Raw genomic sequence first — 26140 nt, 5'->3', positions numbered from 1 at the left:
AAGCATCCCGGTGATGATCCTTTGTACCAGGCAGTGGTCCTTCAGGACTCCCACCACTCTGTCAGTAGGTGGAATCATCCAAAGTGCTTCCAGACACCCTAAGTGTGAGAGGGGCCACAGGTTCCCTGGCTTCTCCAGCAATCCCTGCTCAGTCAGATGACTCCCTAATCTGCAGCCAAGTGCTATAAAAAACCCTGGGGGAGGACTTCTTGCATCCTCTCAGCTTTCCAATTAATCATTTAGGGGGGAAACCAAAGCCTACTCAGGTAAAAAGATACTTGAACTCCAGGTCAGGATCACAACCTGGTCCTAAATATGACATTCTTTCCCCTGCAGGCTGGCAGAGGGTAGGAGGCTGGGTAAAAACAAATGATTTTCATTCAGTCACTGTTTCCTAGCAACCAAAAAAGAAGCATGTGTTTTCCTGATGTCTGTGAGCACCAGCCCAAGCCCATGATGTTCGGTGCTCCGGCACACACCTCCAGAAGCAGGGAGAGGACAAAAGCACCGGAATCGGTCTCTGGTTGGTGAGAGATTCTGAAAGGGGAATTTGTTAAGGGCTGGACACCTAATAGAACACAATCTGAGAGTTTTGTATCATGGATGTAGGAGTGCAGAGAGGGGATCTGCATGGAGCGTGCAGATATTCAGGGCATGATGTTCTTACAGAGTAAAGCTGAGACTTCTGTGGGGTTCATTTCTATGAAACAGCTAATGTCTGAGACAGCTGACATCTTTCTATTAACTCTTTTGTGTGTATTTCCAGCCAGAGTCTTGTTTTTTTGTGAAAGCTCTATAGACAGAAGAGTGGCTGAATTCAAATTGAAACTACGTAGTCTATGCAAACGGCCCCCTTTCAACCAGGCCCAGCTCCTCAAAGCATGTAAGTCACGAACTCTACAGCTAGAAGGGACACCTCGACTCATTCCACTGATTGTTTTACAGAAGAGGAGACACAGAAACACAGAGAGACAGATTCACTTATCCAAGGTGACACAGCTAACTGATAGGCTTACTGGGTCTTTGGACCTCCTGGGGTTGGGACATGCTCATACTTTTAAGATTTTAACCTTTGTATATTATGCCACATTGAATGACGGTTGGGGAGGGCAGTCTAAGAGGAAGCTGTCACAGCATCCAAGACACACATATTTTATAACCTGTAAGTCTGAAAATCAAAGAGTTGGCTCAGAATTACAAACAAGAATGGGTTAAAGCCAATGTTACGTCTTTTGCTTTTAAAAAGGCATCAAAGCTAAGGGAGCCCACCCACCCCCTTGTCAAGGAATTGAGATAAAGCAAATGTTCTACCAATAAGTGCTCTTTTGACTCAGTGAAGTAGAAGTGCTAGCCTTTATCAAGTTTCAAGTGCTAGGGCAAAAGGTGTTCTTGGCGACATCAGCCAGGTTCATCATTTTTTAGATAAGACCCGAAACTGGGGTGCAGAAGAGTCAAGAGGCTTGGCCACCACCACACCAATCAGTGGTGGAGTGGACACCACATCCCGGCATCTGGCCTCCCCGGCTCAGTGCTTTTCCTTCTAGGCCACAAGTTCCCCTCTCTGGCTTGCAGTATTCTCTCCCAATTGACTCTCCCGTAGAGAACTATATTACTATCTATGGAGTTCATTCATTCCCTATGGAATGCTCCTACTTTGCCCCCCACCTTTCGTCTTCATCTTTTCCACATCCCGTCCAAGACAGAAGCAGATGCAGTGGCAGCAAGAATAGTCCAAAATAATTAAATTGGTCTGGTGAAGAATTCATTTAAATTAATGATATCCTATTTTCTCTTTGCTTCTTGTTGGTGAGCTGAATCAAATATAGACTGCAATTTTTTCCCAAAAGTTTCCAAAGTTTTATTTATTCCAACCATACTTAAAGTAATGATTTAAAAACACAGGCACAATTTCAAAAATACAGAAGTTAAGATAATGAACATCTGTGAATTTATTTTCCCAGATTCAACAAATGTTAACTTTTTAAATATACATTTGTCTATTAGTCAGGGTTCTCCAGAGACACCGAAAATATATGTATATATGTGTATACATGAACAGAGAGAGATTTAAAGAATTGGCCCACGTGACTGCGGTGGCTTGGCCGGTCCAAAATCTGAAGGGGTAGTAGGCTGGCAGGCTGGAGACCCATGATAGGGTTCTCCAGCAGAATTCCTTGGTGCTTGGGAAAAGTCGATCTTTCTACTATTCAAGCCTTCAACTGATTGGATGAAGGCCACTCACATAACGGACAGTAATCTGCTCTACTCAAAGTTCACTGACTTAAATGTTAATCTCATCCAAAAAACACCTTCTCAGAAACACCTAGCACAATTTTTGACCAAATATTTTGGCACAGCGGTCTAACCAAGTTGACACATAAAAATGAACCATCACAATTTGCTTTTGATCTTGTTTAAGAATAAAACATCGCAGACATAGTTGATATCCTGCTTCTACCTCTCTCTGGGCATCGCATTTCTGTGACTTCAAACCCTTTTTGACCTCCTTATCTAAACTTGAATTTCTGGCTCAGTGTGGGGGTAAGAACTGAGGATATGGCTTCATATTTGCCATGGTGATATGTTCTTTCCAGGACCCTTGGCCATAGAAAGTCGTACATGGATTCTATAGAAAATCCCATTATGAGCCATTGTACCAAGGTGGATTCACTGAGAGTCACTATGTTGAATGTGCACAGAACCCAGATTCAGATCACAACACTTTTGATGCTTCTTGGCAAATAATCTCATCTACTATTACCTAAGCCAGGACTGTTTTACTTGCTAGCTTATTGCAAGGATAAGTAAGTGATGAATATTGGGAAACTTAGAAAAAAAAAAGGTTATCAGACAAACTCAAGGTACAATGAATGCACTGCCCTCCCATTCCTCACCCCCAGCCAGTTTAATTCTGACCTGGAACTTGCTGGATAAGAGGTCTGAGCTCTGCACACTTTGGGATCCCTTCCAGAGCCTAGGACTCCATGACTGGTATTTGGAGTGATAGCATCCCAATTCCAATTCTCTCTGATTTGCTGCTGTAGCCTGTAGGCTCAGAGAGGCTGGGTCTTCCCCAAGGATATCAGGTACAGTGTAAGCTACAGCTACCTGCCCAGCTGGACAAGCTTTGAATCATGGAAAGAAAGCTCCTAAAGAAGGAAATGAAAAAGCTCCTGTAAGTATGATTGAGAATAAACTTTTGTTTGTTACACTAGGCTTCTGGTGGGTTGCAGGTCATAGGTGGTCTGGATATTGGCAGGTGGGGTGGGGGGAGGGCGTTAAAAATCTGAGGAAGAATATCTATTCCTGCAGTAAAGCAGAAAGCCAGATGAGCTAGTCTCTGCCTCCTGCCTGAGAGGCCTCACATGTGGTGCAAAGGAGGATGTAGTCTCCTGAGAGGACGTTTCTGCCAGGATCGTGTGTGTCAGAGGCACCCCCATTCTAGGGCCCAACAGCTGAGCCCCCAGCCCAGATTGCCTGTACTGCTCAGGATGCACCTTTAAAAGGGCCCTGCTGGTGGAAGATATAGAAGAGATTTCTGCAAGATGTACCCAAGGGCCCGGCATTTTAATTGCAGCCTCTGCCTCTATTATTGTCAGTCTTATTGACTAAATAATTCATCTCCTTTTTCTTGACATCTGAACTTAAAAAAAAAAAAAAAAAAAAGACAAGTTTTCCCCTGGAAAAAAAATTTTCTCCCCCGGTAGCTTTTCTATGACTTTATTAAGAGGTTGGTGAAAAACACAGACCACATCAAAAGGGGGGAAAAGGCCATTCTACTTCATATACATTATAGGCATGACAATAACATCTTTTTATCAAAGACCTTCTCACAGTCCTCATCAGATGTCCTTTCTCCCGCCTACTGTAGTAATTGTTTTTTAACAAGTCCTTAAAAAGTATTGGAAGAAAATATGTATGACTTTATACATATTTACTTACATGTATGTGCTTGGAGGCCAACATAGTAAAAAAAAATTTGTTATCAGAAATGTCAATTCTCCATGTAGAACTGGAATTTCAAAACTGATTTAATTTTATATCCAAAGAATAAGATTTAGGCTACTCTAGATAGAGTACCTTGGAATTAGAGAGCAAAACTTGAGAATTTTTATTAATTTTAGCTTAATAGACTCAGAAAACTTTTGGAAACCAGACACAAACTTACCCCTCCCGGCCCCCACTGCCCTGGCAGGAACTTGCCCCAAGTGCACGGTATGAACCTTAAAAATGGAACTGAGTTCATGTCCCTTTATCCTTCCTTTCTCCTGACTTCCCCGGGGGGGGGGGGGGGGGGGGGGGGGGGGGGGGGGTAGCCCCCTTTCTCTTCTCCCAGGGCAGCTGGGAAAGGTTCCCACAGGAATTCCTGGGTTTTATGCATAATTCCTCCTTTGCCTTCTAATGGGGAAAAAGGCCTTAGGGCAAGAGAATACATCCATACAGAACATCACAGGGCTGGAACTTTTCAACTTTGGACGTTCTGACTGAGTTTAATGCAGGCAGCAAGGGAATCTTTGTTTTAAACAGCAGGTCTCCATCCTTTTGGTTTCGAAAGATCTCCTCTGCGTGTGGGAAGTTGTCAGGCCCCTCTCCGCTTTCCCATCAATTCTGTTCCAACTACATGAGTTTTATTTTTATATAAATGTGATTGAAGTTCACAGTGGTTAGACGCTTTAAATCTATATCATTGCAGAATTGCTACTTAAATCAAAATGAGTATTAGTTGAGCTACCAGAGCCACCAGTGGCTTTGTCTTTTGGTGGAGGAGGGAGGGTTGGGAAGAATGTTCTTCTGCAGACGGAGCTCCCCTCTCATTCCCAATGGCTCAATGCTGCTCTCTTGCTTTTAAGGGGAGATTATATTGGCATCAGACTTCGGGAAAATGAATTTGACCCAAAAGGAAGAAGGCAACTCACCTTTCTAGATGATATGGTAAAGAAAGGCATGCCAATGCAAGTCACATTTGTGTTATTTGTGTTCAGGGGACAGAACAAGGATCTAATGTAGATCGTGAACAAGGCTAATCGTGATGCTCCCCAAATGTCCTTTTCCTCCTCTTCTCATCCTAGGTCCCTCCACATGGTCTTTTCAACTCATTACACGGAAAGCAAAAAAGAATGAGAATATAAAAGTCATGAGACTTTTGCTATTTCTCTCCTTGAAAAGACAAAAAAGCAAATGAGTGCAAGGTTAAATGTTATATACATGATGTTGAAAACTTTTTGACAAAATGAAGTATGTAGTTCTCGAATATAATAATGTTTTGTTTTTTACCATTTGCATTCATGGAGAAAACCAAAGGATTGAATAATCCTAAAATCCTTCATCATTATTTATGCTGGAACTCAGATTCCTGATGTGTAATGAAACTTCCCTTCACAGAAATTAAAAAATTATGTAAAGATCTAATTCAAATAAATTAGTCAACCCTCAGCTTTTTTATGCTAACCTGTTTCCTCCTCTTGCACTAAGAAGGAAGAAAGCCTCTCTCTCTGCTCCTCCCCTTCCCTACCTCTCCCCCCACCCTTCCCCACCCCTCCCCCCACCCTTCCCCCCACCCCTCCCCTCACCCCTCTCCACTCCCTGCCTGACTTTCCGGAGCTGAATAAGCAGTTCAGCCTTGGCGTTCTAAAAGTACTTCTCTGTGCACATGTTCAATGGAGAAATTAAATCGATTAAATAAGTGCTTCTCGAGCTTTAATGAGATCTTAATGCAAGGCCCTTTTGATTTGTGAGGTTTGGGTGGGGTTGGGAATTTGCATTTGTGATAAGCAACTGGAGATGCCAAGGCTGCTAGCCCAAGCACCAACCTTTGGATTAGGTTTCAACCACTGATCACTGTTCTTTTTTTTGTTTTTTGTTTTTGTTTTTTTGTTGTTGTTGTTGGGTTTTCTAGTTTGGTTTAGTTGATGAAAGAAATAAGTACAGTTGACCCTCGAACAACATGAACAACACGGGTCCACTTATACATGGAATCTTTTTTTTTTTTAATAAATATACTACAGTACAGTAAATATTTTTTCTCTTACGATTTTCTTAATAACATTTTCTTTTTTCTAGCTTACTTTATTATAAGAATGTAATCTATAATATATATAGTATATAAATGTAATATATAAAATATGTGTTAACTGTGTATGTTATCAGCAAGTCTTCCAGTGAACAGCAGACTATTAGTAGTTAAGTTTGGGGGGAGTCAAAAGTTATAGAGGATTTGAGACTGCAGACATTGGTGCTTCTAACCCCTGGGCGTTCAAGGGTCAACTGTACATTATTTAGACAATGTTAGAACCTTAGAACCCATCTAATACCACCAAGACAAAACCAACCTTCCCTTTTCCGGAGGTGGGGATAGAGAGGAGAGAAGGAATATTTTGATAGGGACAAGGTGAATATGCTTAGATATTACCAGAAAGATGATCAATAGGATAGAAGTGAACATTCAAATTGGTCCTCAACTTTTTACTGTATACAAGACTCTTATCGGGTCTACCTCCAGTCCTTTGTTCATACTGGCCCTGCCACCCAGGATGTCCTTCTCCACCTAGAGAAGTTCTCATTCTTCAAGCCCGAGATCCACCAGGGCCTCCTCTTGGAAGCCTCCCAAGATCCCCCTGAGAGCACATTTCTGATGTTCTGCTCACAGAATTCAAAATCGTTCTCTGTGGCCCTCTTCCCCCACCTTCTCCTTCTACTATTTTAAAACTTGGGGGTACTGAAGTCCTGAGGACATCAGCAGCTTACTCAAGGATATATTGTGAGTTGTTGACAATATCTAGATTTGAACCTAGATTCCCTGATTCCTAGTTTCCTTCCAAGAATTTATCCTTTCTTTTCCTGTCACCATGAATCAAAAATTTAAAAATGGCCCTAGTGAGAAGTAAATGTAATCACTGAAGATTTCTAAATAAATCTCAGATCTCTGTCTGAGCATCAGGTTACTGGACATAGTAGATGGTCCCCCCCCCTCCATTGTAGACATCATAAAATAGTAGAATAGGCTTAGCAATGCCATAGTCATTGGGTCCGGGGGTGCTCCAGCCAATGTCTAAGCCCATCCCTTTGCTGTCTGTGCTTCCCGCTTCCAGGCACACTATGACTTGGCCATCAATGTTGCTTTGCAATGGCTGGATCACTCAGAAGACTTAACTTGGCTGGAGTGGGAGAAAGTGTGAGTTGAAATAGTTTCTTTTTTTTCCTTCTTTTTTTTAAAAATGTATGACTATGAGTAGTGATAGAGAAAGCTTCTCTCTGGCATCTTCCACCACGAGGCACTCTGTTCGAAAATGCTGCAGGGTGAGTATCCTTTGCCTGCTAGATACCTAAAGAGACCCCATAGTTGTCAACATATGCATGTTTACATATTTTGTATCTCTTCTGACTGATTTCTGTCAGATGATCTTTCTCACACATAATGTTGTATCTTAGAAATATAACTGTGCTTTATTTTGCATGTGCTGTGATTTTTTAAATGGTCAATTCTTGGGGCACCTGAGTGGCTCAGTCAGTTAAACATCTGCCATTGGCTTAGTTCATGATCTCAGGGTCTTGGGATCCAACCCTAAGTTGGGCTCCCTCTCAGCAGGAAGTCTCCCTCTCCCTCTCCCTCTCCTTCTCCCTTTCCCTCTCCCTCTGTGTTCTCTTTCTCACTCTCTCTCTCTCAAATAAACAAATTTTTTTTTAAAATGGTCAATTCTGTGGGTAAGGGCTATGGTTGTTTTCTAAGGACTATCAAACACAATCTCTTAAGCATTTAACTAGACATATACCTGAGCTGAGCTATTTGAACTACAGCTTCTTGAATCCTTTCCAGGATTATTGGCATTTCCATGTGTGCCAGGCAGACTCACTCAGTTGGTAAGAATAAGGAACTAATGAGGCCAGGACTTAATAGCTTACTCAAGAGGCCAGTTATTTTTTCTGTTCCATTGCCTTAGAACACATACCTTGTCCTGGATAGCTATATCAGTTAAGGTTTAGTTGTAATAAGCAGAAAATCTAGCTTGAACAGACTTAAGCACTCCCCTCTCAAAAGGGGAGGAGAGTAGGAATTTATTGACTCTATTTGAAAAGTCCAGGAATGGGTCTACATTAGGCATGGATTAATTTAAAACTCAAATTATGTCATCAAGATTTACTTCTGGACTCTTTCCTCTGGGTAGACATTCTTCTTCTTCTTTCCTTCCTTCCTTCCTTTCTCTTTCTTTTTCTTTTTCTTTCTTTCTTTCTTTCTTTCTTTCTTTCTTTCTTTCTTTCTTCTTTCTTTCTTTCTTTCTTTCTTTCTTTCTTTCTTTTTCCTTCTTTCTTTCTTTTTTTTCTGAGAGAGAAAAAGAGAGCCTGAGTGGTGGGGAGGAGCAGAGGGAGAGAGAGAGGGAGAGAACCCCAAGCAAGCTCCACACTCAACACAGAGCCCAAGGCAGGGACTCGATCACAGGAGCCTGAGATCATGACCTGAGCTGAAATCGAGAGTCTGATCCTTAACAGACTAAGCCACTCAACGGTGAACCTTATTCTTCATTCAGTCCATTTTGTCACAATATTCAGTCCGCAGGAAAGTAGGTTTAAGAAAAATATCACAGAATTGTGTCTCAATCATGCCTCAGCCCCTGATTTATCCAGAGATGGAGGGTGGGGGATTGGAATACTCTGACTAGCTTAGTCCACAGTGTGTTTTCTACCCTTGGAATCTAGGGATGTCCTTGGCTTCCCTAGAAGCAGATAGGCTTACAGTGGGTGATGCGGTTACCCCAGCAAGAAGGGGAGAGTTCTGCCACAGAAGGGGAAGAGGATACAGATTGGCAAAACCATAATTGTCCACCATAGTGGCCAGTGTTTGGCAGTGGTGAAAACATTGGAAGGCAAATTCATCACCATTGTTGCAAGATTGCAAATTCAAAGTGTGTACTATATTGATGGCAGATTAGCCACCTCAATTTTGTAAATAAGTGCATAACACATGGCCATTGGAGATTAATTATGGATTACTATTATAAGCTTACTAGGTGTCAAAAAGAAAAAAATAAGCCTTCCATTGTTATTTATTCATTATCTCCCTTAGGAAAATGCCATTTCATGACAGACCTGTATATCCAAACCGAAAAGAAAGAGAAGCAATGATTTTATCATCTTACGCTGGAATCTTAATGGTAAGGAAAAAGAACACTATTTGCATATATGGAGATTTCATATTTATTATGTGCATTTTGATATTAATGCATATTTATTTTATTTTTCAACTGATCTTTCTAAATGCTTAGGATTTACTAATACTAAATGTTTCAGTTTTAAAGATATTGAAAAGTCCTTGAGGGACGCCTGGGTGGCTCAGCAGTTGAGCATCTGCCTTGAGCCCAGGGCGTGATCCTGGAGTTCCGGGATCAAGTCCTGCATCGGGTTCCCCGCATGGAGCCTGCTTCTCCCTCTGCCTGTGTCTGCCTCTCTCTGTGTCTCTCATAAATAAATAAATAAAATCTTAAAAAAAAAAAAAAGAGGCAAAAACAAACACACAAGAATGAAAGACATACATAATAATACTGAGATTCTGATTTATCCATTTATTCAGAAGTTATTTGTTTAGTGCCCATGGTATCCAAGCATGATTCTAGACACACCAGAGCTATGATTTCTTTGCTTTGTAATATAAGAAAAGCCATGATATGATAATGCATTTGTTGGTGCTGTTGTTTTTTTAACAGAACAGTATCCCAATTGAGGAAGTCTTTAAAATATACGGAGCTGATTCTTCTACCAATTCTAGGGCTACTAAGGTAGGAGTGATCTGAAACTATCTAATAAAAGAGATTTTTAGAGAGAATTTATTTTATATATTTATAATGTGTTTTTAACATTTTCAACTGCATGAAACAACAGGGGTTTTTTTTTTTTCATCAAAATGTACAAAACCAGATGTAGCCATATCTTAGTTGGATAATAAATCTTTGTAAAATGATTTGCTTATGTGAGGGCTGTTCGTAATCACAAACGTATTTTGCACAAGGCTGAGTAGAGGCAGCAAATAGAGCACCAGGCTTAGAGTCTAGATTCTGCCTCTGTTTCTGGTAAGCAGACTTTCTCACTTCCACATTTTGTAATGTAGGTTTGGCAAGTCCAAGTGCTCCTCTTGCACGATGTACCAGGACATTTAGAACTAGGACAAGCTCTGCAAGGTTCAATCTCCTGATAAATTCTGTAGTTTGCTGCTGCCACTCCTCTTCCCATGAGAGTCCTTTACATTACAACAGTAGAAGCAACAACTCTCAGAAGTCCAGTGACACCACTTCTGACACCACTTCTATGGAGCCCTAGGTCCCTTTCCTTCTTTGAGTTTTCATATACTGATCTAAAAAAATTTTTTAATATTCTGAATTAACCTTATAGCCAGTTCAGTTTTTGCTACTTACATACGAACATTTAGTAAACATTAAATATAAGATAGTATTTAGAGGTGAACTAGTGATCTATTTTACTTTAGATACCTCTAGAAAAGGGAAAAGGGGATAGAGCTGGAGGGGTGTGCAGTGGGAGGGAGGCAGAGAGGAAAGAGAGAGAGTCCATACCCTAATAACCCAACCTTCTGCTCACACTGTCACTTTTGATTCCCACCACAACTTGGCAGGAAGGCCAGGGCAGAGGCAGGGCTATGGCCACAGAAATGGCCATAGCCATCTTGTTCTTTTACCTGTAGACCATACAGCAAACAGTGGGGTCTCATAAAATCAAGAGCCCACCAGGTCCAGCTGAAGAGTCAAGCATTTACTAAAAAGTGTTGAAACTTTGAATCCGAGTGCCTTGTCACTTTTAATACATATGTAAGCTGGCTCTAGTCCTGAAACTCAAAGCCCCTTGGTCACAGAGGACATCAGCACCTTTCTTCTGGTCACCCTAGTTTAAACCTCATTCATTCATTCAATATAGTTATAGGTGCAAAGGATTTGATGGTGAACAAGTCAGACAAGATTACTTTTCTCGTAGGTCTTGTACCTTATGTTGGAGCTGACATTCTACCTTGGTTGACATATAAGCCACCGCAGGTGGCTCCTCAGAGACCAAGCTATTCTGTGCTTTTAAAGATATCCCAGCTCTTTTGGTTCCTTAAAGAGCCAAGCAAACCATAGTGCTTAATTTCTGCTGTTTTTTTCAGCAGTTTTCCCCCTTCCAGGCTGCCCCTTTCCCCAACCCTCCTAACATATACACATAACTATCCAGCCCAGCCCCCTAGGGCTCAGCCATTGTATTTTTCCACATCTTCTGGTGCCTGGGGATGGCTAGGGTAGGCATCATGCACTGACTGGTTGACCTCCACTCACATGGTCAAAGGGCAAATATGGAAAATCACATCCTGGAGAGGATGGCCCTATGAATGCTTCCAGTCTTGGTTCGGTTATCAATCAAGAAAGTTTGCAAACACAGGTGTCCAAGTAACTCCGGCCTTTGTAAGCAACTAGCCAGCTTCATTTTAAAGGGCTGGAATAGGAAGCCATGCTATTTAGAGGTGGGCAGGCCAATTGCTGCCTATCCATCCTGTCTTTCACTTATTCAGTAAATAGATTTTATTCAGCACATTCCCTGTTTGGTTATGCACAGTCTTGTTCTCACAGTCAGTGACTCAAACTAAAAAGCCCAGATGTGTACATAGACTACATAATGACCAGCTCAAAAGGGCCATAGAAAATACTAACATGGAGGGGTCATTCCTTCAAACACCTGCATTTGTATATTGTTATAGGATATGACTCTCAGCTCATTTATAGGTTTGTAACTGGAAGGCAGCTTGGGTAGGGGTTCAGTATGAGGATTCTGAAGCCAGATTGCCTGGGTTAGAGCCAACTGCAAGCAGAAGAATCCTTCTAAGTTCCATCACTCTCGATTTCATCATAAAAATTGGAACCAGAGGATCCCTGGGTGGCTCAGTGGTTTGGTGCCTGCCTTCGTTGGCTCAGGGTGTGATCCTGGAGTCCCGGGATCGGGTCCTGCATTGGGCTCCTTGCATGGGGCCTGCTTCTCCCTCTGCCTGTGTCTCTGCCTCTCTGTGTGTGTGCCTCTCATGAATAAATAAATAAAATCTTAAAAAAAAAATTGGAACCAGAAAAAGGGACTGCTGTGGGAAATGACATGAATTAGTACCAGTAGAGCCCTTAGTGGTTGGCACATGGTAACCTCAACACAATAACTATAGTTAAGGTTCTGGTACTTGGGATTTGGGTATATGATTTCTTCTATATTTCTATAAATCAAGGTTTTTCAACACTTCATTTCCGATCATTCTTTGTTGTTTGTGTAGGGGTGGAGCTGGGGGCTGTCCTGTACATTGTGGGATATTTAGCAGCATTGCTGGCCCTTTAGATGCCAATAGCTTCCCCCCAATGTGACAACCAAAAATGTCTCTCCACTTTGCCAAATGTCCCTTAAGAAGCAAAACCACAGCTGGTTGAGAACCACTGCTCTACATAATTAAATAGTTCATCAAGCATCATATATATTATCAACATAATATAAACTTTGCCTATTTTAGACACCAAATGATCACATAGGGTATGATACCATTTGAGCTACAAATACGAGAATGTAAGGCTCATCTACCCTTGTGGACCTCACAAGCTCCCCCCTACTTCAAGAATACCAGCCCAGGCCTCTCTATTGTGGCTATATATCAGCTCAACTCTGGGACCTCCTTCACATCTTATTTTTTTTTTTTTTTTTTATTTATGATAGGCACACAGTGAGAGAGAGAGAGGCAGAGACAGGCAGAGGGAGAAGCAGGCTCCATGCACCGGGAGCCCGACGTGGGATTCGATCCCAGGTCTCCAGGATCGCGCCCTGGGCCAAAGGCAGGCGCCAAACTGCTGCGCCACCCAGGGATCCCCTCCTTCACATCTTAAATCAGAAATTGATAGAACCTCTCAATGGAAATGTAGCATTTCGAATATTAAATTGTAAGAGCTATTTTAAAACAGTCTTTCGAGGTTTAACATAATTTCAAAAAATTGTTTTAACTGGGAGATAGGGTTGTTCAAAAGAAGTTATTGACAAAGATTCTTCTCTAATTGCTGCATGTATATGAATAAACTTTGATTCCTTTGGATAAAATGTCTCCTAAGCAACAGCTAAAATCCTGTCCAAGCAAGAGCGTAAAGCCCTGTAGAATACTAATCAGATTATGTAGAAGTTCTCACCACTAAAATTGGCTGCACAATTTTATATGGGCTGTGCATTGGCTTAATGGCTTTCTTCAGGAGTATTTGCTGCCACCTGGTGACTGAAAGGCATCACGGGCTCAGTGTTGTTCACCAAGTCTATTATCCTCAAGTTCTACTGCTGATAGGGAGCTCTTATTTGATGACAGGGAGCCATTTTTCTGCTGAGGATGTTGGACCTATAGGGAAAAAAAATCAACTAAGGGTCTCACACAAATGACTGTTACTAACAACCAGCTTCAGATAAATATAAAATAGCCTGCTCAATTTTAAACTGAAGAAAAAGAAGCATAAATCTGCTTTCAACAAAGCAAGCAGGCAATAAAAATATTCTTCAGTTCCATTTGTCAGAGAAAGAGGAAGGAAAGACAAGCAAAGAGAAGAGAAAGACAAGGAGAGGTGACTAGAGAACACCAGAACCTCTACTTACCCTCTCTCTTCCTGCAGCCACACCCCAAAGTCTGACCAACCATCATTTAACTCCACCTCAAGTCCAAAGCACACTCTTCAGGGGCAAACAGACTGGTGTCCAGTTCCAGCTCTGCCACTTGTTAGCTGTGTGGCGTTGGAGAAGTTATTTAACTTCCCTGATTCCATACACATACACATCAGGTGCATGATGCTGGTATGGGGTGGTGGACCTTCAACATTAGTGTTATTATTTCCAAACCCACCCACACTCCTGCCTCTCATCCACAGAAGTCCTTTGACAGCAGCCTGGCCTCCCTGCAGCAGGCTCGTCTTCCCCTCACATCCTTCTGCAGCCCTAGCCTCCAGGCACTTACCACAATAATCTGCCGAGTGTTTTCTCTTCTTGAAAGATGCTGACCCAGAAATGAAAAAGCATTTTCGTGATAAGGAGAAGGATCCATTGGGTTTACACAAAAGTTCGATATTGGCAGATCTTTATGATGAGAGGTGGAAAACTATGCTTTCAATATCCATTATGTCCAAATGAATACTTACAATATAAGTTTAAAGTATAAAAGCCAATCAAACAACAAATCCACCAAGTGGATGAAATGGAACGGTATCAAGAGTTTGGAAGCTCCCCTTGCATCCTCTCCAGCTCCTACCCTTCCTGTTACTCTCTGTTTCCACTATCTAGAATCAAGCGTTTATCATTTTCTTGTCTTTCTCTCTAATTTTACCGCATATGCATGTCTCATCAACGTACTGTTTAGTTTTGCATGTTCTTTGAACTTGATAGAAGTAATATAAAAAAGCAGTCTTTACAAATGAAGCAGATGTTTTATTCTATGGCTTTCTTTTTTCATTCAACATTATGTTGCAGAAATTCATCTCTGATATTACACACTGTTTACTGCCCATAATATTCCGCTGTAGGAGTACGCCACAATTTATTTACATATTCTTCTATTTTAGACATTTGGATGATTTCTCTACATCTCTCTTTGTGTACAGTGACAGGATTTCTGTATGGCCTATGTCTAGGTGTGACCCCACCACCTCATCGGTATGTGCATCTCCAGCTCTCCATAAAGCCAAACTGTTTTCTAAGATGGTCGTACCAATGTACACTTCTACCTGCAGTGAGGTTATCTGGTTGCCACCAAAACTTGCTATTTTCAGGCTTTTTAAGTTTGTCAGTCTGTTAAGTGGCTGTTAAGTGGTTTAAATTCATATTCCTCTGATTACCAATGAATAACTATTTCTATGTTCTTCTTCTGTGAAGTGCCTGCTAAAAATCTTCAGTCCATTTTTTTTTTTTTTTTGGTTGGGTCATTTTTCTTTCTTTCTTTTAATTTACACAGAGCCTCAATTTTTAGAAATACAATCAGCCAAGTCCTAGATTTTCCAGTACTCTTCCTATTTGAAATGTGCCCTTTCTCTTCACAAACATTAAAACATTTAGAAAATATGATGTTGCATGATCCCAACCTCATTTGAAAAGCATCTTGGACAGTACAAACTGTCTTTCCAGATGATGCGCCCTAATTTTATTTTGGAGAAATATGATTGTTGTGAGCATACGTTCAATTGTTTTGACATTTAGAATCAGAAATTCTACACCTTCTATCTCAGTGAAACCAAATGACATTTTAGTAAATTAGTCCTCAAGGCTGAAAGGCAGATGATTACTATCTATACTCTGCATCCCTTGGGGCACCTGGGTGGCCCAGTTGGTTAGGTGTCTGCTTTAGGTTCAGGTCATGATCCCAGGTCCTGGGATTGAGCCTTGCATCTGGCTGTCTGCTCAGCAGAGAACCTGATTCTCCCTCTCCCTCTGCTACCCACCCCGCTCATACTCATTCACTCTCTCTGTCTCAAATTTTAAAAAATCTATACTCTTCATCCCTTGATGTATCCAGGGCCTTGTGCACATTCCTATACGACAAACCTCCATCTTCTTCTCTTCCCACTTCCAGTTAGAAGAAATTTTTGTTGAATGTGCTTTGGACACAATTTGGCACCTCATAAGAATATGAATCAAGAAATAATTGTAATAATACTTCTATACTGATACAACGATGACCTTAGTAAATAGTTTTAAGTAAAAAAAAAAAAAGATTGTAGGATCAACTCTAGGTTTAGGACTTGAATATCATCCTACTTTGAAAATAATTTTACATATGAACTACACAGGAAGCTGTAGGAACTGCTTGCATGAGCCATCAGATTATCGGGACTTATGAATATCTGAGCTGGAAGTGACTTTTAAAATTATCAGGTTCTATCTTCCCCAGTGGATAAGGAACTAGAGCATGAAAAGCATCAGTCTTGAATCTTCAAATGCATGGAGAACGACATGTAAGCCAGTTCTCTTTTTCTTGGACTTCGTATACATTATTCTGAAGGGCTGCTCCCATAGCCAAAATTGCCCCCAAACTAATACAAAGCCCCCTTTCATCACCTTCTGCATATTAGGGCCATGTTTCTGAATAGATTATCTACTTCTTGAAGTGGGAGACCATCCTTTATGCTTATGTTTAATTCTTTACAATGTAGATAGGAAATAAACTCTATATACATATATTTTTAAGATTTTATTTATTTATTCATGAAAGACACAAAAAGATGTAGAGACATACGCAGAGGGAGAAGCAGGCTCCCTGCAGGGAACCTGATGCAGGACTTGATCCCAGGACCTCAGGATCATGACCTGATCCAAAGGCAGACGCTCAACCACTGAGCCACCCAGGCACTCCCCTCTATAAATACTTTAGGCATTTAAATAGAAAGCTGAGATCAAATTTAGAAGGGTCCCTGCCCAGATAGCTATAAACTATTCTGTCAACAAAGAGAACATAACCTCATTTATTGTTTAACTCATGTTTTCTGTATAATACAACCAAAAACCTATAGTAATCATGAAAACACATCTACTTCTCATGTGAAGGAGCCAGAGGTGGGCAGACCAGGGCCGGTAGCACAGTTCCGCAGGGTTGTCAGGGACACAGGCTTTTCCTGGCTCTCTGGTCTGTCATTCTTGTTGAAAATTGCAAAATAATGCATAACTATAGTACCTTTCTTTAAAACAAAAACATCCCACCTATATATAAACCACACAGTTATCTTAAACTCAAATTGTGGAAATACAGATTTCTATTTATTTTGAAGGAATACCATTTATGTGGGAACTTGATCATTATCAATTTGGATGATAGGGTGGAAATTTTTCTACCCACCTCATAATCTAAAAATTGGTATTTTATTATTTAAAAATGGATATTGTTCTTGTCTTTTGGTATACATCATGTAAGGGTGTCCTATTGATGAAACAGCATATTTGTTGAAATGTATACATAAAGAGAATTGTATAACCATATCTTGCTCCTTAGAAATAAGTTCTATAAATATAAAGCCTGAATCTCAGTGAGAAAGCAGAAAATTATTGATCTTGCAGAGGGATATTAATTATTTCAGGCCTCCTGGCTCTAATGAGTTGTTTTTTAATTAATTCTTTGATTAGCTATTTCCAGGCAGGATCTTGTAAAGAAAATGGTGGCCAAGTTGTTGCCATGGGTTATGCTACACAATAGAGAGAGATGAGTCAGGGAGGGAGGTGGTGATGACAAATATAAATAATAATAATTATTATCATTAATTTAAAAGTCAATATATTGTACTGTGTGCCAAGCACTATTCTAAGCACTTTACATATACTAAATTTTTATTTCCTACCACAACCCTATAAGGTCATTGCCAGTATTATTATTATCACATGAAGAAACAGGCACAGAGGAATTAGGTGACATGCCCAAGGTCACACACCTTGTGCACTTTCATACAGCCTGTTTGACTGAAGTCCATGCTTTTAACCACTATTGCTGGACTAGAATGGTAGTTGTTCTACTGGTCAATGATACTTGAAGGTGTACTATGTGCTAGGCACTCCCTAGGGAAATGGAGAGAAAAAGTCAAATTAGCTATCTGGGCTCCCTGCTTCCACAATCCAACCCATTCTCCACACAGCAGCCAGAGTCATCTTTTTAAAACCTATATCAGACCTTGTCACACTACAGCTTAAAAATATTTCAATGGCTTCCACTGTGTCCTGGGAAAACGTACAGCTCCGTACCATGGCCAACAAGGACCCAGATGATCTGGCTCCTGCCTCCTTCCTCAACCCCATCTATAATTTCCCCCTTTCTTGCTATGCTGTAGCCACACTGGCTTTCTTTCTGTGTCTGGAAATGCAGGTTATTCTAAGAATACCTTCTTGTTCCTTTTGCCTGGAGCACTCCTCTCCTGTTCTTCCCCTAGCTGGTGGTCAATCATTCTGGAAATCTCAGCTGAAGCACTGCTTCTTTCTAGAGGCTTTCTCTGACCATCTGTCTGAAGTGGTGGCTGTCCAGTCACTTGCTTGCACATCATCTTGTTTTATATATTAAACTTATCACAATGTATGATTACCCTGGATGTTTAATCGTCTATCGTTTGCACCTCCTCAGCTCCAGAAGGGCAGGAGCCTTGTCTTTCTTAGTAACCATAGCTCCTGACACAGGGCCTGGCCCATAGTAGGTGCTCACTGAAAACTTGTCAAAGGAAGGAATGAATGAAGAGACAGTTCTAACCTTGTAGAAGTTTCCAGTGTATTGCAGCAGACAGTGGGTTATAACTAACTACCCCACACTGGGGTTGTCCTACATGAGCACATGCTTTGAGCTCCCAGACCAGTAGAGTCAGCAATTCTGCCTTGAGATAAGGTGGGGTGCAGGGTGCCAGCACAGGAGAGCGGGGGTGGGGAAGCAAGGGGCAAGTATCTCAGAAAAGGTGATATGTGAGCTACATCTCTAAGGGAAAGTAGGAGCCTCTAGGCAGAAAAGGCACAAATAGTTATCCCAGGTCAAAGGCAACAATGTGAAGAGCATCAGTGTGTGAAAGGGCATCCTGGGCAAAGGCAACCAGGAATGGGAGCAAAGGGCAGTGTATGAACAGGTGTGCCATGCGAAACAGGAGTCACCCATGGATGGTTGGTGCTGTCCGAGGACCATGGGCTGGTTCAAGAGACCAGGTGTTATAACTAGCAGGTGCTAACAGCACAAAGTGTGTGCGGCTTTTAAAAACAGGACTGCTGGGACGCCTGGGTGGCTCAGTGGTTGAGCATCTGCCTTTGGCTCAGGGAGTGATCCTGGGGTCCTGGGATGGAGTCCTGCATCAGCTCCCTGCGGGGAGCCTACTTCTCCCTCTGCCTATGTCTCTGTGTTCCTCATGAATAAATAAATACAATATTTTTTTAATTAGAAAATAAAAATAGGACTGTTTTCCTTTCAGGTTCCCCGAGCCTCACCTTTCCGCCTCTCCTTGCATCCCTTCGCCATGTTAACAGCACCCAAAGCAGCAGAATACGCCCGCAAACAGAGTAAGACTCTTTACTTGCACCTGCTTATGGAAATTTAAGTAAAACTAAGAAATAAACCCACAAAGCAAGACCAAAGTCATTATGGTAATAAGACTTCTCTGTCCAGTTGAATAAAGAAAAAAACAAGCCAGAGGGATTCATGACTTAATTTCCCTTCATTATAGAAATCAGGAAAGTCTTATTTCTCAGATCCTTTAGTGATGGGAGCAAAGCACTCTAGAAAGGAAGAATCTAAATCTGTGGGTGGACTCACTTAAAGTTTTTTTATGTGGATTCGGTTAACCACACGTGTCTCTAGGTGTCAAGTTAAGAAGGGGAGCGGCAAATAAAACTGCCACCAGCAGCGAAGCAAATGCCACAGCGTGGAAATCATCAAAAAATGTATCTTTGGACACCCAGCCAAAGAACAAAGTAGGTCTAAAAATGTAAATTGGACCAAACTCATAACAAGTTTTGGGGCGTACTTTACTTATATTGTAAAAGTCTAGCCTTTGGAGTTAGATGCTGTGGGTCTGAGTCTAAATAAAGCCACCACTTAATAGCTGTGTGACTTCGGGGAGGCTACATAACCTCTCTATGCCTTAGTTTCCTCCTCTACAAGGTAGGAAAAATAAGGGTATCTACTATCCAGGTTGTTGGGATAAATAACTTGGATTATGCATTTTAAGTGATTAGATTAGTGCATGGTACAGAGTAAACCCCAAACAAATACTAACCATTATTATCTTTTAGCACTTGAGAAATGCTATTCACAAGTTAATCAGCTATTATTCTTTGATTCAAGTAAGTGTGTCGAGGAGATTTATATTAATGTCTCTGTCCTAAAGTTTTCTCTTCTTGGTCCCTCTCTCAGTAATGAAATTTTGTCTTTGCCTGCTTTGCATTTCTGCTGCTCCTGCCCTGCCCATCTGGTTCCTGGGACATTTATGCTGCAGAATTCGGAGAAAGGTCAGAGATGCACAGGGCTGGAGACAAGGAGAAAGGCAGGAGACCTCTTTGCCCTTCCAGTCCTGAGCTCTCTAATGTGCAAAGTGAAAAGGAAATTTTAAAAACATCAGAAGACCAAGTTACTCAACACAATAAAAGCTAAGAGGGCAGAGAATCAGAAAAGGGGTACAGCTGGCTGTCTGAGATATTTTAGGACTTTGCTGAACAAGAGGGTGTGGGCCAGCTACAGGTTTGTAAGGTAGGAAAGGGAAAAGGGAATCTTGAAACTTGGTCCACTGGGTTATCCATTGGGCTTGCTCCAAGAAACACGAGTGAAAATTAAAATGTTTATTATGTAGTTTGGTTGCTGTACTGGGCATTGTTTTAATGTGAATCTCTGAATAGACTGGACCACGGAAGGCCCCGGATGCATTCAGGTTTTAGAGGCAAGCTACCAACCAGTGAGAAACGTAACCTTATCATAGCAAATGCTTTAGGAACTGCCTGAATTCTTTGGTCACATCAGGGTGTTAATAAGTGTTATTCTAGTAACATGACAACCTCACTATTGGGAAATCTTGACTATCCTGAGTTTTCTTTTAAAAATATTTGCTATAATGATATTTGAAGGCATAGCTTTTCTAGAATCATACCTGTGTCACTGAAGAACTGTTTGAAGTAAGATGAAGTGTTGTTGTTGTTGTTGTTGTTGTTGTTGTTGTTATAATAGGATTTTGGAGATAGCAAGTTTTAGAAAGTAAAAACAACAGGGGGGAAAAAGGAACTCCAGAAATAACACACAGGCAAACACACACACACACACACACACACACACACACACACACACACTGATATGTAGACTTGAAACTTAATTATGAAAAAACCAGATATCTGAAACAGGAGTTCTTAGACCCCCTGAGACTCCTATGCATCCTATGTACTAAAAATCTCGCCCTCAAGATGACTTATTGATACGGTGTTTTGAAAATACAATTTCATTTCCTGTATATTTTCTTCCATAACCATTGAAGATTGTTGGCTTCCTGATGGAAACAGACCTTTTATTTCCTATTTCCCACATGTATATAAAGTGCTTTGTAAGCAGGGCTATTCAGTAATTATCGTTGATTAGTGAATTGACAATACGTACTCCTGAGTGCTCTCAAACCACTATGCTCTGTCTTTACTGACTGAGTGGTTCATATCTAGGGACCAGCCATTTCTACAGGCTAACTAATGCCTTTAAACCCAGGAGTGTCCAAAGAATAAATGCCCATTTTGCAGTAGGACTGGATCTTGAGATGAATCCTTTCCATATCATCCTCTTCTTGAAAATCAAACAGCAGAAAACACATCTATGATTTTTGTTCATTCTTTATCATCTGTGTGCTTTGGGCATCTTTTCCAACTTCTGAGTAGTGTACTTTTAAATTAGCTTAAACTTTGTGATAGTAATACATGATTATAGTAAAAATCTCAAACTATACAGAAAATACAAATGGAAAAACAAAAGAATTCCCCCTTCCCCATACCCCTGTCCCACTCCTCAGAAATAACCATTGTTACTATTTCTTGTAATATTTAAATATTTGTTGTACATATCAATGCATATATGTGTGTCTGACTGATTGGTTAGAAATTAATGAAAAATATTTTTATTAAACATATGAAAAGGGGTGCCTGGGTGGCTCAGTTAAACATCCACCTCTTGCTTTCGGCTCAGGTCACGATCTCATAGGTTAGGAGATGGAGCTCCATGCTCAGCACGGAGTCTTCCTGAAGATTCCCTCCCTCTGGCCTCCCCTCACTTGCACACACTCGCTTGCTCTCTCTCTCTAAAATAAATAAACAAATCCTTTTAGAAATATGTGGAAAACATATTTTCACAGTTTATTGCTTGAAGTTTTTCATTTCTTTATCCATATGTTTTATGGACATTATATCATGTCTTTTAGCTGGTGAACAACTTTTTCTACCTCAAGATAAAACAATGCCTCATTCAGAATTTTCTATTTATTTCCAGCCACAGAATTGCTTCATAAAGTAAAAGAAAGGGAGAAAATTTTTAAACAATCCAGGCATTTTGGATAATCATTTTAAAGATTTCTTTTATACTGTATTGATATTAGTAACCCACTTATTAGTCAAAATGAATATGAGCAACACCATATCCTAGGAAAGTGGCGATATTGAGCACATTACCAGGAAATGGATTTGGAATGGACAGGATGTAACCAAAGAGCGAGAAAACAGATAACCATGGTGATTAAGAGTGTGGATTCTGGAGTCACACAGCCCAGAGTTGACTCTTGGTTCTCTCATTTAATAACTGGCATGATTCGTTAAGTGAATCTCTCTGTGTTTCCATGTCTCATCTCTAAAGAAAGGATTATAACAGTACCTATCTCAGAAGATTGTTACAAGGGCTAAATGAGTCAACATATGTGAAACAGCCAAGACCATGGCTAGCAATAATACAAATGCTCTTGTTCCTACCGCTCCTGACAGTCATAATACTGTGGATCAGAACAAGACACAGAGAAGGGGCACTTTGAGGGATTCTGGTTTCCGGTTCCGTGAGCAAGGAATTTACAAACTGCCACTCATCCTAACAAGTAAAAAGCTGAACTGGCTGAGAAATCAACAACTCCTCTTGGATCTGTAGGACAGAGAAGGTCAGAGGGCAAACTAATCTCTGTCCCCAAGGTTGGAGAGACCACGGGCGAATATAGGGAGTTAGGGCTTACCAGAGCAAAGGCTCACAAGTGGAAGCTGCCGCAGATACAGTGCTGGAGTAGGAAACCTTTACTGCAACTGGCAAATCACAGGAACCTCAGGGCAGACAACTCAGAGAGTTAAAAACCCCAAGGGTACCCAGTCATAGCAGCGTACCTACAATTTTGTGAGATTTACCTGCAGGAGCTCTGCTGGGTTCTCAAAGCAAATATTGGGGAGCAGCGGGGGTAGGAGTGGGGAGTGGGGGAGAATCATTCTTAAATACAAGAGAGCAACTAGTTAACTACAACCTAACCTGTTGATGTTTTATCAGAGCCTGACTGACCTAGAAGAAGGGAAATACCCACTCCAGTCAGCTCTCATCCTGTCCCAGCTGGAGGAGAGGAAAGTGAGAAACAATTTATGAGGTTCAAAGTCCAGAGGCACAGGTTCACCAAAGACAGATCTAATCCTAGGACTCTAGAAATCCTCCCTTCCTCCCACAACCCCCCCAGCCACGTCACTAAAGACCTATTTAGGGCGTTCCTTTTACCCAGAACCTCATGCCTCACTATCAAGAAAGAACTACAAGGTATACTAAAATGCATATAACATAATTTAAAGAGACAGAGCAAGCATTACAAATGGGTATGGCAGGAATGTTGGCACTCTCAGACCAGGAATTTGAAACAAATATGATTTCATATGCTAAGAGCTCTAATGGATAAAGTAGACAGCATGCAGGAGCAGATGGGCAAATGTAAGCAGAGAGAAAGAAATCCAAACTGTTAACTACAGAATCCAGGTGGTGGGCATATTGTATCTTCATTGTTTAAATATTTCAACTTTTCTGTATGAAAAATGTCATCATAAAATTATGAAGAAGAAAAATTGTCAGAGTGAATAAAAAAAACAAGACCTGATTATATGCTATCTACAAGACACTCACTTCAAATAAAAAGACATATATAGATTAAAGGTAAATGGACAAAATAAATCATGCCAGCACTAATCAACAGCAAGAAAAAGCTATACTAATTTCTGACAGAGCTGACTTCAAAGTAAGGAAAATTATCAGGCATATAGAAATGCATTACATAATGATAAAGGGGTGAATTCTCTGAAAAGACATACAATCTTTAACACCTGTGCTCTGGACAACAGTGCATCAAACTACATGAGGTAAGAATGGATAGAGCGTCAAAGAGAAATCACTAGCTCCACTATCATAGCCGGAGACGTCAACACCGCTCCATCGGCAATGGAGGGAGGGCAACTCAAGTTTAAATTCAAAGCAATATATAACATTTTAAAATAATACTATATAAGCCCAATACACAACTGCTCAGGGGCAAAAGGAAATTATTTGCTTTGGGTAAGGTTAGTTAAAAGAAGTGTAGCTTTTATTATTTATGTTTCTATTTGGAAATAATTTTGAGCTTAGGAGAACATTGTAAGAATAGCACAAAGAACCCTCATATACCTTTTACTCAGACTCACCAAATGCTAGCATTTTGCTCTATTAGCATCACTATTCTTCCTGCTTCCATCTCTTTTTGTTCTCTCTTTCTCCCTGTAAATAGATACAATTTTTTTTCTGACCCATCTGAGTGATAACCACCATATTGCTATACCCCTATATACTTCAGTGTGTTTCCTGAGAATAAAGTCATTCCTCCAATAACCTGAGTATAATGATCAACTTCATAAAATCTAATATTGATACTTTTACCTGATGTACCATCTATATACCAATTTTGTCAATTGACCCAATAATGTCCTTTTCTAAACACTTTTTTTCTTTCTGTACAGGATTCAGTGTGGGATCATATACTGTATTTAGTTGAGAAATATAACCATTTCCAAACCTCTCAGAACAATTCCATGGAAGTTCCTTTGTACCTACATGTATTTTATTTTATTTTATTTTATTTTATTTTATTTTATTTTATTTTTTAAAGGTTTTATTTATTTATTCATGAGAGACAGAGAGAGAGGCGCAGAGACATAGGCAGAGGGAGAAGCAGTTCCCATGCAGGGAGCCTGACATGGGACTCGATCCTGGGTCTCTAGGATCAGGCCCTGGGCTGAAGGTGGCACTAAACCGCAGAGCCACCGGGGCTGCCCCCCTACATGTATTTTAATCCATCTTTGTCAGTAACTTAGTATTTGATATTTGACCTTAACTTCCTGTAGATTGAAGCTAATGTCTGTGCACCAAAATCTTTTTTTTTTTTTTAATCTTGCAGGTCACTTAGAGACTTGGAATTGCACCTGGAAGTTCATAATAAAGTCTCTGGGAGAGGAAAAGAAACATCATCCTAACACTGCAATTCTTGCCAGCACATTTTTCTTTATAGTTAGCTTTTGGTGCAAATTTTATTGAAGTGTTACTGTGGATGTTGGGCTTTCTCCTCTTAGAATCTTATTGTATGGCTATATTGTGGTTTTTTAAAAAGTGCATATCTTATGCTACTTCCTTGTAACTGGAATACCGCAGGTTGGAGAATTTTGAGAATATGTAGTATTTCTATGTCAGAGCAGACTGGCTTTGCAGCACATTTCACAAATGTTTAGCACTGAATATTGCAGAGTGGAGGAGTAGGAGGCAGTTTCCCCAAGTTTCGATCTGAAATAAAATGAACCTGTCATTCATTGTCCTTACAAGGTTCTCACGTGAAAACATTTAAAATCATTTCAATAAAGCATTAAAGGAAAAATGAGTGTGGGTTTTCTTTCAGTAAATATCATAACTACTAGGAAAAAGAAAATCTTCTAGTCTTTCCACACTTTCCAAAATGCTGAGTAGGCATGTGGTTTGGCTTATAAATACACGTGGTAACAATTTGACCCAGTGAATGTGACTCTTAAGGGTTTGATGTGCCACCTTTCTGCAGAACAGTTGTCTTGAACATGTGCAAAAACAAGTGTTTGGTTTGTTGGCTTTTCCTAGAAATGGCATCCCGATGTGGTGCTGTGGTTGGGGAGACCGATGCTGCCTTTTCCACATGGGTTCATTTATGGTTGTAACTGAGGTTTACCAGCAGGCCTGCAGCACTGGGAGAGAGGCAGAGGATGCCTCAGTGACTTGTGATCCCTGGGTACTCCATCTAGTGTCCTAGAGCTTTGCCTGATTTCCTTTTGTCTAGCTCTGCCAGTTGGGAGGGAACATTTTTTTCTTTGTGGCCACTGCTATCTGTCCTCTTGACATCTGCACGTCTGCTTCACTTGCTGCCCAAGGACCTTCACAAATCATATTGTGGACACTCAGAGCCAGTTGCGGTTGGATACCTTTTCAGAGCCCTCCGTGGGTCACAAACCACGAAGGTGTTTGACTCCGTCTTTCTGCACACCCACAGATGACCAAGATGCTGGGGACTGAAGGCCTCCCGCACCCCTGCATAGCTGAGGGGTGCTTCTAAATCAATAGGGTGGCAGCAATGGAGAAAGCTACTTAGGAAGTTACTTGAAACAGTGA

General features: G+C 40.8%; 1 protein-coding gene across 3 annotated transcripts; it reads left to right on the top strand.

The window, feature by feature from the left end:
• Positions 1 to 415: 415 nt before the first annotated feature.
• C37H2orf80 (chromosome 37 C2orf80 homolog) lies at positions 416 to 25382 on the top strand. Of its 3 annotated transcripts, XM_038585107.1 has the most exons (10): positions 427 to 523; positions 767 to 883; positions 3045 to 3175; positions 4851 to 4932; positions 7089 to 7171; positions 9059 to 9146; positions 9696 to 9767; positions 18933 to 19020; positions 19319 to 19431; positions 24912 to 25382. In XM_038585107.1, exons 3-10 carry the CDS (start codon positions 3135 to 3137, stop codon positions 24918 to 24920), a joined length of 576 nt encoding a protein of 191 aa, XP_038441035.1. In that variant the 5' UTR covers positions 427 to 523; positions 767 to 883; positions 3045 to 3134; the 3' UTR covers positions 24921 to 25382. The 3 variants fall into 3 exon arrangements, with proteins under 3 accessions (XP_038441034.1, XP_038441035.1, XP_038441033.1); XM_038585106.1 differs by lacking the exon at positions 19319 to 19431 and having other exon boundaries at positions 416 to 527; XM_038585105.1 differs by lacking the exon at positions 19319 to 19431.
• Positions 25383 to 26140: the final 758 nt, after the last annotated feature.

Source organism: Canis lupus, chromosome 37, assembly GCF_011100685.1.
Source record: "Canis lupus familiaris isolate Mischka breed German Shepherd chromosome 37, alternate assembly UU_Cfam_GSD_1.0, whole genome shotgun sequence".
In the NCBI taxonomy this organism is placed as follows: Eukaryota; Metazoa; Chordata; class Mammalia; order Carnivora; family Canidae; genus Canis; species Canis lupus.
This window is presented reverse-complemented; position numbering and strand designations above follow the sequence as displayed.

Coding starts and splice junctions, on each gene's coding strand:
- C37H2orf80 (XM_038585106.1), top strand. CDS start 3,135: ATGGAAAGAAAGCTCCTAAAGAAGGAAATGAAAAAGCTCCT. Junction 4,933..7,088: donor TCACCTTTCTAGATGATATG/GTAAAGAAAGGC, acceptor TCCCGCTTCCAG/GCACACTATGACTTGGCCAT. Junction 9,768..18,932: donor CCAATTCTAGGGCTACTAAG/GTAGGAGTGATC, acceptor TTTTCCTTTCAG/GTTCCCCGAGCCTCACCTTT.